The following is a 12,549-nucleotide window of genomic DNA, read 5'->3' as shown; positions in this document are numbered from 1 at the left end:
AGATATACTGATAGTGGAGAAACAGTAAGAAGAGTCCTGGTTGTTCTTCCGTGTAAGTATTATGGGGGCCACTGGGCTCTTGGTCACCTCTCTTACAAGACCCTTTTCCACCTTAGTTTGGGGGTCGGTGGCTCTAGGAAGTGTCCTGGTTGTTCTTCCATGTAAGTATTATGGCGGCCGCTGGGCTCTTGGGAACTTTTAGGGCAGCAGAAATGTTTTGCAGATTCTTCAGATCTGAGCCTTCACACAATCCTATCTCTGAGCTCTACAGGCAGGTCTGTCCTCATGGTTTGGTTTTGGCACTGATATGCATTGTGAGCGGCAAGACCTTATATAGAGGGGGGTCTTTTATGCCAATCAGCTGAATTTCCCACAGGTGACCCCAATCAAGGTGTAGAAACAATTGATATGATCAAGAGAAATGGGAGGCCCAGAGCTACAAATGTCACCATGTCAGTCTAAAATGGTAGATGTCAATTTAAAAAAAATGACAAAGATTTTTCCCGTTTTGTTGTCACTTTGTCATTACGGGGTAGTGAGTGCAGAATGATGGGGACACAAGGCCACAACATAACAACATGTAAAAAGTGAGATGTGTGAGGACTTTCTGTGCTCACTATATAGCTAGATTACACAGTATAAGGCCGGGCTCACATCAGCGTAAGATTACTGCGTATTACGGGTGCGCACTACAAGCGTGTGATACACAGTAATTCGCAGGTAATCAAATACATTGCCTTACGCTGGTTTGCTCACACATGTAAGAATTGTGTAATGCGCGAGTGCAAAAAAGAGCGCAGCATGTTCTATTCTGATGCATAATACGTGTGAGAGAGACCATTGTTTCTTATAGGCGTCTAATCATCACTGCCGATACGCAATTACATTGCATATCGGCAGCGTATATACGCGCAGGAAATTTAAACAAAAGACAGAAAGACTGCGCATGAGTGCGTGCATGAGACATGCTGTCCCCGTGCAGCACAATATCGCTTCCATAGGTGGCGATATTCCAGGTCAACAGCAGCTCCACAGCAGTAAAACCCTGCGCTGCTCTAGCTATGACTTCGTTCGGACCAGTGCGTTGGGGTGCGGCTTACAGGGTAAACTGTGTGTGTGAAACGAAGGGACTGTCCCGCTCACCTGAGCACTCTGCGCCTTCAGTCGCATTTCTTACCCTTTGGCTGCTGTCGGCAGCTGAGATTAGCCTATTTTTTCACAATAGTTCATGGAAGGGGTCTGCTGCTCGGGATCACCGTCCATCAGATGATGAGCGGTCTGCAAATCATGTCCTATGAGGAACGGTTAAAGGATCTGGGAATGTTTAGCTTGCAGAAGAGAAGGCTGAGAGGAGACTTAATAGCTGTCTACAAATATCTGAAGGGCTGTCACAGTGCAGACCGCTCACCATCTTGGTAACTCTGCTCTGAACTTGCTCCAGTTTGTCTGTTTTTTTTAAATTGGGGTGCCCAGAACTGGACACAATATTCCAGATGAGGTCTGACTAAGGAAGAGTAGAGGGGGATAATGACCTCACGTGATCTAGACTCTATGCTTCTCTTAATACATCCGAGAATTGTGTTTGCCTTTTTGGCTGCTGCATCACATTGTTGACTCACGTTCAGTCTATGATCTATTAGTATACCCGTCTTTTTCACATGTGCTGCTGCTTAGCCCAATTCCTCTCATTCTGTATGTGCTTTTTTCATTTTTCTTGCCCAGATGTAGGACTTTGCATTTCTCCTTGTTAAATCCCATTCTGTTAGTCGCCACCCACTGTGCAAGCTTTTCTAGATCTTTTTGAATCCTCTCTCTTCCCTAGTTCTATGAGGTTTGAATCCACATCTACGGCTTTCTTTATCGGCTCTCATTTCCTCATATCTCATGAGTTCGGTCAGGGTTTCCACCCAATGTCGCTCTAGAGGGAACAGTCGTGGTGCGTCACAACCTGGGAATAATCTGTCTAGCTGCCAAGACAAAGAACCGTAACAGACCCATTTTTGTTATAGCGATGGTTCTGGGGAACATCGACAATAGGGCCGCCTCTGGAGTCAAGTCAGCAGACGGACCAAAAGTTAAATTATAGAGGAACATAACATTTCTCCGAAGACTGGTTATTGAAGGACACTCCCACCATATGTGAAGCATGTTGCCCACCTCAGCAGAGCATCTCCAACATGCGGGGGAAAGCCGATTATACAGTTTATGTAGTTTCTCTGGTGTCCTGTACCACCCAGTTAAGATCTTAAAGTTAAGCTCCTGCAGCCTACAGGCTACTGCTAACTCGTGTGATTGGAAAAAGGTCTTTTGCCAAAGTTCCATGGAAAAGCTTCTACCTATATTCCCCTCTCAAACATCTACATTAACCCATCCGGTGTCACCCATCTCTTGGGTCAGCAGCATTCTGTAGATCATTAAAATGGCATGTCTGGGTGATTCCAAGGCCATACACAGTACTTCAAATTGAGAGATGGGTCTATTGAGGTTCTCCACGGGCATCAGGGAGCTCACAAAACTTCTCAACTGAAATCATTGCAACCATGGTTCGGCGGGAGCCCCTGATTCTGTAAATGAGTCCTAAAAGGGTTGCAATCCTGAATCGGTGAAAACATTCCTCAGGCATGGCATAAGGGAAGTAGGAAAAGACAAGAATTCTGGAGGTTAACTCTGTATTGAGGATTTCCTAATAACGGGGTAAGAGGTCCCGGAGAGCTAACTAGACTTTGTGATTTAGCAAATTCAGTCCAAATTTGCAGGATCTGCTCCCCAAGTAATGAGGCGACCCTGAGATCACCGAGACATCTCCTTGGAATTCAAAAAGATCCCTGAATCAGAATGGATCTTGTTCATATTCTAGTTCTACCCATAGCTTACTGGCACGATGATGTAGAATATCAAGGACACAGTTGCTGATACAAGCCCTATAATATAGGGTAAAATTAGGTAAACCGATTCCCCCCTATTCCCCTCGGGAGCCTCTCCTGTGTCAGAAGGGCATGTTTCAATCTTGGCTTACGTCTCCTTCAGACAAATCTTGATATCAAACGGCATATGTTCATTAAATAGGGCCTATTTAAGTTCATTGGCAGTGTCTGGCATAGATATAAAAACATTGGCAAGACGTCCTTTTTAACCCTTTCCAATCCACTGTCTGACGTCTAAAGACATCATGATTTACGTCTGTACAGCTCCGATGTTGAAAGACATCCGTCGGGGTTCTCTTACTGTATATTGCCAGCCTCTCTGTTGTCGGAGCCTATCCAACGTGTCACCTCATGCAGTACTGGCTTTAACCATCATTGAGCGCCGTTGTATAATAGCAGAAAAAGAGTAAGCCCCCTAGGAAAACCAGGATACAAATTGGATTGGAAAGGGTTCATGGTGTTAACTCAACCAAACCACAACAGATATAGTGGGCTACATCTCTCTAGGTTCCTCTCCAAACCTGAAAGGAATGGTTTAAAATAAAGCAAAAATGCCTGGGCAGGGTCTGTAGGCAGGTGAATCCCAAGTTATCTGATTGAGGATCTCTGCCAACGAAATGAGAACTCCCTCTTCAGAGAAGTCATCTTGGTTTGTGGCAAAGTGATGTCTAAGATCTCTGACTTTGTTAAATTAACTTTGAAGTTACTAACCCTTCCAAATTCCCGAAATTCTCATTGTAGCATCGGGAGGCTCACCCTCGGGCATGAGAGGCACACAAGCAAGTCATCTTTGAATTGGAAGAGCTTAAACTCCGCAGAACCCACTTTTCTGAAAGGTGATTAAAATAAATTCTACAGCCAGAGTGCAGAGAATTTTTGACTCATCCTTGTACATAATTTGCTCGGTTGTGGATTAATATACGCCCAGGTTTTTATCTCTTGTAGTCTCTTCCAGCTTCACGTGTCTTTATAACACATATTTGGAGGTCTTTGATAGTTGTGAGCCTCACCTGAATGCAGACATCAACCAGCTTTTCTTGAGAAGAACACGTGTCAGTAACCAGGCCTCATGTGCCTTTATTTAATGGGCAGCTTTCAAACCCGCTCTGCCATCTCCTTTTATTAACTGAAATTTATTTTGCCAGTTAGCTCTTGAAGAAGTCATTAATACAGAGGTTCACTTACTTTTTCTCTCTGCACTGTGGATGATTAATGGTACAACTATCTGTGTGTTATTAGTTACATTGTATTTGTCTATAATTGTGATACAATAAGACCGCATTGTATTAGTAATCAATGCAGAAATTCTGAGAATTCCAAAGGGCTCACTTACTTTTTTTGCAAATGTGGATATATAGAGATCCAAATTGATTATGCCCCCCCCCTCCCCCCAAAAAAACAGCTTGTTGCATTAATGCCGATTAAAAACTGAACTCCCCTGTGAGGATTTTCTTCAGATACATATCTCCTGCAGGAGAGCTCAGTTACTTTTAACCTTGACGTGCACTCTTTGTCAAAAACACTTCCACCCCCAGAAGAAAGTCTTCTTTTGCTGTAAGACCCAGCATGCAGTTCCATCTCAGGCAGATATGTAAATGATGAGAGTTGTGCTGTAATTAGATGAACAGTCTTGTCACCAGAGGCCCTAAAAGTGGTTTCTCCCTTGGCCTATAAGAGGCTCTCAGAGGCTCCTTGTGTGTAGTGACCTCTTCTTCTGCTTGTAGAGCTTGTTGACCACTAGACGCCTCAACAACGCAGAGAAGAGATTTCACCCCATTACCAGAGTCTGAGAAGGGTGCAGTATTGGGATGTGAGAAGCTGCATGGTCGTATCGATGAATTGTCCCCCACTGGCCGTTCTGACCAGACCGTTAGGAGGTGTTGGGACCAGTGGATGGGGGCACACAAGGTAACCCGGCTCAGGACACCCCTTACAGACCACCAGTAGAGAGGAGCATCTGACCAGACTAATAGGAGGTGTTTGGACCAGTGGATATGTGAGGGCACACAAGGTGACCAGGCTCAGCGCGCCCCCAACAAACCACCAGTAGAAAGGAGCATCTGACCAGACTATTAGCAGGTGTTGGGACTGGTAGATGGGGGCACACAAGTTGACCGGGCTCAGGACGCCGCCTACAGACCACCAGCAGAGAGGAGTGTCTAACCAGACTGTTAGGAGGTGTTGGGACCAGTGGATTGGGGCACACAAGGTGACCAGGCTCAGGACACCCCCTACAGACCACCAGTAGAGAGGAGCATCTGACAAGACTGTTAGGAGGTGTTGGGACCAGTGGATGTGTGAGGGCAAACAAGGTGACCGGGCTCAGGACGCCCTCTACAGACTACCAGTAGAAAGGAGCATCTGACCAGACTGTTAGGAGGTGTTAGGACCAGTGGATTGGGGCACACAAGGTGACCGGGCTTAGGACCCCCCGACAGACCACCAGTAGAGAGGAACATCTGAACAGACTGTTAGGAGGTGTTGGGACTAGTGGAAAGGAGCACACAGGGTGGCCGGGCTCAGGACGCTCCCTAAAGACCACCAGTAGAGAGGAGCGTCTGACTAGACTGTCAGGAGGTGTTGGAACTAGTGGATGGGGTCACACAAGGTGACCAGGCTCAGGACACCCCCTACAGACCACCGGTAGAGAGGAGCGACCGATCGTCCGACAAGCACCAGCAGCTCCAACTGTTTTGTTGTTCGCCATCCAAGGGTGGCTTGTTTCAGGACGCTCCCTACAGACCATCAGTAGAGAGGAGCGTCTGACCAGATTGTCTGGAGGTGTTGGGACCAGTGGATGGGGGGGGAACACAAGGCAACTGGGCTTAGGATGCCCCTGACAGACCACCAATAGAGAGGAGAGTCTGACCAGACTGTTAGGAGGTATTGGGACTACTAGATGGGGGCACACAAGTCAACTGGGCTCAAGACGTCCCCGACAGACCACTGCTAGTGAGGAGCGACTGATCGACGAGCACTAGCAGCTCCAACTGTTTTGTTGTTCGCCATCCAAAGACAGGGGGCGCCATCATTACACCCCTGTGTCTGTCGGTACCATTTCCGGGTTTCTGGCTGAAGGACATTTTAGGGTACTTATCTGTGATAGGGCTATTTTTTCTTGGGTTGCCTCCACCTCAGTGAATATATATACATATATACACACTCCTTCTAGGGGAGGATGTTACTGATAATGGGTGTTGTGAGACGGTGACCGTCAAGGTGCTGGAGGGCAGGTATATTTCGCCTAGGATGCTCTCCTATGCTGCTTTGGGGAGCGCTTGGGCAGATATGTGCCACCGAGCAGCCTGGGCTCGGTGGAGGAAGCCGGCAGTATAGTGTTAGTAGCATTAAGCTACTAACACGTTGTAGTAAGTAAGTGGCTCCAAGCCGCATAATCCGGGCCGGCTTTTCCTGGAGTGACCAAAGTGAAGGGTGGGATGGTCACTCCCACGTACCAGGTGAGGCTGGTACCAGGCCTTATAAAGCCTGGGCCTACAGGGCCAGGAGAAGAGCTGAGACCTCTGCAGGTCTGAGAGTCCTGGCTGGCTGTGTGCAGGAGCCATTTTGGTTACCAGTGTGTAGACAGGGATGCTCCATGTATAGTAAGTGCTCAGACGAGCAGGATTTACTTTATGTTTGCCTGATGTTAAGGCCTGTATTTTGCTTTGTTTGCTTGGAAATAAACCCAGGCAAAACCTGGAATAAAGACTTTATCGCAAGTGTCACTGTCTCTGACTGCTTATGCCCAGGTTGCTACCGATCCTAAACGCTAATCCCTCACATATGGTGTTTGGATGCGGGCAGCGGTCTTAAAGAGACATAAACCAATTAATGGACATTTTGCTGCAGCAGCTGGAGAACCGTTGCTAAGGGCAACCGCCCAACTGAGATTGACGGGAGAGTGCTGTAACCCCCATGTCCTGGGTGAAAGCTGCAACGGCGCAGCAACCAGACACGGCCAAGATGGAAGAACTGATAAAGCAGCTGGTGCAAGTTAACGTGCAGCAACAGCAAGCGTTGGCCCAGCAGCAACAAGTGATGGTGACCCAGCAAAAGGTCCATGAGGAGGCCATGAGAGCTCAGGCCGAGACTAATGCTCTCCTCGTGCAAAGTGTGCAGAGGTCGTCTGGTTCGCTCCCCACCACCAGTACCGCGGTACAGGCGGCCTTACAAAAGATGACGGCCACCGATGACATCGAGGCCTATCTCGCGGTCTTTGAGAGAGTGGCCGAGAGGGAGAAATTACCAGCGCCTCAGTGGGCGGAGGTAGTAGCGCCTTTCCTGACAGGAGAACCCCAAAAGGCCTATTTTGATCTCGGTGAGCAGGATGCCAAGGACTATAATAAGCTCAAAGGTGAGATCCTGGCATGCTTGGGCGTGGACACCCATGTGCGGGCCCGACGCGTACACGCCTGGACTTTCACAGACGACCTACCAGCTCGCTCCCAGATGTACGACCTGTTCCACCTGGTGAGAAAGTGGCTGCAGCCAGAGGAGTCGTCCCCGGCGGAGATCGTACAAAGAGTGGTTCTGGACAAGTTCATCCGCTCGTTGCCCCCCGCAATCCAGCGCTGGGTGGGACAAGGGGGTCCCCAGGATGTGGGCCAACTCGTGAGCCTCGTCGAGAGGTATAAAGCCACGGAGGACTTACTGCAAGCCGTGCCTCCTCGACGTTCCAACCCCGGGAACAGCAAGTCGGCCGGAGCACCTGGTAAGACTGTTCTATATGTAAGGGGTGTCAAAAGTGTCCCCAGGGGAGGCGGCTCAGAGGGGGATCGTTTGGGGCAGAGGAGGAGCCCCAAATGGACATTCGGGTCCCGGGTAGAACCCCAAGGAGACCGGGCCTCCATACGATGTTGGCGCTGTCATGAGCCCGGGCATCTTGCTGCCAGCTGTCCCCTCACTGTGGAACCCATGGACTGTGACTCTGCCCGGCGGAGGTCGATGTTCGCACGGCCAGTATGTTCTGCAGAGACTGTGTCAGAGACTGATCGACCATTATGTCACCTAAAGGTGAATGACTTTGCGGTGACAGCTCTACTGGACTCAGGGAGCTTGGTTACGCTGGTGCACTCCAGCCTGGTCGATCCCACAACCTTCACCGGCCGTCGCATGGGGGTTGTGTGTGTGCATAGGGACACCAAGGAGTATCCTATTGCCCTTGTAAGACTTGAGACTCCGTGTGGACTTGCCACCCATGAGGTGGGCGTCGTAAAATCCTTAATGCACACCGTGATCCTCAGGAGAGACTTTCCCCTATTTTGGGACTTGTGGCGACACCGAGGGTCGTCTGCAAATAAGGTTCATGATAATGCAAATGTGTATGATGTGTGTCCAGAACCGTTTGACCCTGAGGGTACGGTTCCAGCAGTAGGGGTGACCCAAGAGAATGGGGGTAACTTTCCCTTAACAGTACTAGCGGGTGAGACGGAGGTACAGGATGAAGTAGTTGCTATGCCTGACTTAGAGGTCTCACGTGCCAATTTCGGAACTGAGCAGCTCCGAGACCCCACCTTAGTAAAAGCCAGAGAAAATTTTAAAGTGATAAATGGGGAGCCTCAATTTCCAGGGGCTGATACTGTGTTTCCACACCTGGCAGTCAACCAAGAATTGTTGTATCAGGTTGACAAGGTCCGAGGGGAGGTTGTGGAACAGCTGGTTGTACCTCAGTCCTATCGTAGGATGGTCTTAGACCTGGCGCACAAGCATGTGCTGGGAGGTCATCTCGGGAGCGAAAAGACTAAGGAACGCATCCTTCAGCGTTTTTTTTGGCCTGGGGTACATGGTGATGTAAAACGTTACTGTGAGTCATGCCCGGAGTGTCAAATAACAGCTCCTATGCCCCATTACCGGAACCCCTTAGTGCCCTTGCCCATCAAAGAGGTGCCGTTTGAGCGGATCGCTATGGACCTAGTTGGGCCCTTGGTAAAGTCTGCCCGGGGTCACCAACATATATTAGTGGTTGTAGACTATGCCACCCGGTACCCCGAAGCCGTTCCTTTACGCAATACGTCATCCAAGGGTATTGCAAAGGAACTACTTCACATGTTCTCCCGCACGGGCATACCAAAAGAGATCCTGACGGACCAAGGAACCCCCTTTATGTCAAAGGTCATGAAGGAATTGTGTAAGCTGCTGAATATTAAGCACTTACGGACGTCTGTGTACCACCCACAGACGGATGGTCTGGTTGAGAGATTTAATAAGACCCTAAAAAGCATGCTAAAAAAGGTAGTCAATAAGGATGGAAAGGACTGGGACTGTCTGCTGCCATATTTAATGTTCTCAATCCGTGAAGTCCCACAATCCTCCACTGGGTTCTCTCCCTTTGAATTAGTTTGTGGTAGACATCCCCGAGGGCTCCTTGATGTAGCTAAGGAGACCTGGGAGCACGAGTCCACCCCCTACAGGAGTGTTATTGAACACATCTCCCTCATGCAAGATCGAATTGCGGCGGTCATGCCCATTGTTAGAGAACATTTACAGCAGGCTCAAGAAGCCCAAAGCCGGGTATATAACCGGTCCACCAAGGTGAGAACCTTCAACCCTGGGGATCGGGTACTAGTGTTGGTGCCCACCCTAGAAAGTAAATTCCTAGCAAAATGGCAAGGGCCCTATGAAATAATTGAGAAAGTCAGAGAGGTAAATTATAAGGTATACCAGCCAGGTAGGCGGAAACCAGAACAGTTGTACCATGTAAACCTAATTAAGCCATGGAAGGACAGAGAAGCCCTGACTGCAGTGAGCACCCCCCATGGTGAGGTCCCAGAGGTGTGTGTATCAGGGTCCCTGTCCAAGTCCCAACAGCAAGAGTCTAGGGAATTTATACGACGTAATGCGGATGTGTTCTCCAATATATCAGGGCGTACTGGTGTCATAAAACACGACATTATAACTGAACCAGGGGTAAAGGTTCAGTTGAAACCGTACAAGGTTCCAGAAGCCCGCAGACGAGCCATCTCAGAGGAGGTCAAGAAAATGCTAGACCTCGGAGTAATTGAGGAGTCGAAAAGCGAATGGTCCAGCCCTATCGTGCTGATACCAAAACCTGATGGCTCTCTGCGCTTCTGTAACGACTTCCGGAAGCTAAATGACGTGTCAAAATTTGACGCATACCCAATGCCGAGAGTGGACGAGTTAATTGAGAGACTGGGTCGTGCCAGGTACTTTTCCACTCTCGACCTTACTAAAGGCTACTGGCAGGTTCCCCTTACAGAGAGCGCGAAAGAAAAGACTGCGTTTGCCACACCAGAAGGGTTGTTTCAGTACATCTGCCTACCCTTCGGTTTGCATGGAGCCCCAGCAACCTTCCAAAGATTGATGGATATCATACTCAAACCCCATCGTCAATATGCGTCAGCATATTTAGATGATATCATCATCTTTAGCGAAGACTGGGACAGCCATCTACCCAAGGTACAGGCAGTACTGAACTCCCTTAGAAAAGCAGGGCTCACAGCAAACCCAAAGAAGTGTGCCCTGGGTCTTGAAGAAGCACGATACCTGGGGTATATAATAGGTAGGGGTATTATAAAACCCCAGGTCAATAAAGTTGAAGCCGTTCAGAACTGGCCACAACCCACAACTAAAAAGCAGGTGAGAGCCTTTTTAGGCATTGTAGGGTACTATAGGCGGTTCATGCAAAACTTTGCTAGCATAGCAGCACCCCTAACAGACTTGACCAAGAACAGTAAGTCAGTCATGGTCAAGTGGAACCCTGACGCAGAAAAGGCGTTCCAAGAGTTAAAACGGGCCCTCTGTAGACGTCCAGTGTTAGTCCCACCCAATTTTAAAACGGAATTTATTGTCCAAACAGACGCGTCCGATGTGGGACTGGGAGCAGTTCTGTCCCAGGAAGTAGAGGGAGAGGAACATCCCGTGATATATCTGAGCAGGAAGCTCACGCCACCGGAAAAAAAGTATAGTATCGTTGAGCGGGAGTGCCTAGCCATCAAGTGGGCCCTGGAATCCCTAAAATACTACCTGCTAGGTCGGCACTTCAGGCTGATCACAGACTACTCCCCCTTAACCTGGATGTCACAGGCAAAAGAAAGAAATGCCAGAGTCACTAGATGGTTCCTAACCCTTCAAAATTTTAGTTTTTCGGTAGAGCACAGGGCCGGAAAGCTACAGGGCAATGCCGATGCCTTATCAAGGACGCATTGCATGACGGCGAAAGGTGTCCAACCCCACAGGCTCGAACAGAGGGGGAGGGTATGTGAGACGGTGACCGGCAAGGTGCTGGAGGGCAGGTATATTTCGCCTAGGATGCTCTCCTATGCTGCTTTGGGGAGCGCTTGGGCAGATACGTGCCACTGAGCAGCCTGGGCTCAGTGGAGGAAGCCGGCAGTATAGTGTTAGTAGCATTAAGCTACTAACACGTTGTAGTAAGTAAGTGGCTCCAAGCCGCATAATCCGGGCCGGCTTTTCCTGGAGTGACCAAAGTGAAGGGTGGGATGGTCACTCCCACGTACCAGGTGAGGCTGGTACCAGGCCTTATAAAGCCTGGGCCTACAGGGCCAGGAGGAGAGCTGAGACCTCTGCAGGTCTGAGAGTCCTGGCTGGCTGTGTGCAGGAGCCATTTTGGTTACCAGTGTGTAGAAAGGAACGCTACATGTTTAGTAAGTGCTCAGACGAGCAGGATTTACTTTATGTTTGCCTGATGTTAAGGCCTGTATTTTGCTTTGTTTGCTTGGAAATAAACCCAGGCAAAGCCTGGACTAAAGACTTTATCGCAAGTGTCACTGTTTCTGACTGCTTATGCCCAGGTTGCTACCAATCCTAAACGCTAATCCCTCACAGTGTATAAACATATATTCCCTGACAATGAGTATATATATATATATATATATATATATATATATATATATACATATACATACATACACACACACACATACACTCCTTCAAGGGGAGGGATGTTAATTACAATGAGTGTGTATATATATATATATATATACACACACACACACACACACTCCTTTCACAGGTAGGATTGTCTTTGACAATGAGAATTAACAGATATTAGCTCTATGTGATATCGGTAATTGTAAATTGCTCTATAGATTACAACGTCACCGATAAAGAACGCACGGTTACATGGGACGACCGCCATAATGTACCTGTGGAGCATACATCATGACATGTATCAGAGTCTTACGTTTTCGGTTTCCTCCTTGTCCTTTTCAAGCCTAGATCAAAAGAAAAGTAAGGCAGCCAAAGATCAACCATAGAGAGCGTGCAGAGCAAAGAACAGTGCGATGATAAAGTGCAGGATAGGGAGTAAACGTCTCTTCACTGAGTGTCTGACTGCGGGACATCCAGCCATCCTGATACAACACACCCCAATGTCCCATGTGAATGTATGTGTGCGATCGCCACTCCACTCACCTCTCACACATGTACACCACCACTTCATTCAAATGGGGAATTCAAGGTGCACCATGCTTAGGACCACCCATGGTAGTCATGACGTGAAGAGGCCTGAAGGTGTAAGCTATACAGTTGATCTATTTGACAGTGAAAATAAGTGTAAACCTGGGGCCTTTCTATTGATTTCTGCCATGTGAGGTGACACTATGGAGGCCCAATATCCCTCGTCATCCTCTTGTGACATGTTATCATG

The 12,549-nt window shown here is 48.4% G+C and overlaps 1 protein-coding gene across 1 annotated transcript in view; it reads right to left on the bottom strand.

Annotated features, from left to right (window-relative positions):
* Positions 1-12,549, bottom strand: part of LOC136586577 (uncharacterized) — a 92,578-nt gene that overhangs the window by 54,208 nt on the left and 25,821 nt on the right. Inside the window, exon 11 of the mRNA XM_066584711.1 lies at positions 12,085-12,115. Coding sequence (XP_066440808.1) covers positions 12,085-12,115 — 31 coding nt within the window. The remainder of the gene's footprint in view (positions 1-12,084; positions 12,116-12,549) is intronic.

Source organism: Eleutherodactylus coqui, chromosome 12 (assembly GCF_035609145.1).
Source record: "Eleutherodactylus coqui strain aEleCoq1 chromosome 12, aEleCoq1.hap1, whole genome shotgun sequence".
Lineage (NCBI taxonomy): Eukaryota > Metazoa > Chordata > Amphibia > Anura > Eleutherodactylidae > Eleutherodactylus > Eleutherodactylus coqui.
This window is presented reverse-complemented; position numbering and strand designations above follow the sequence as displayed.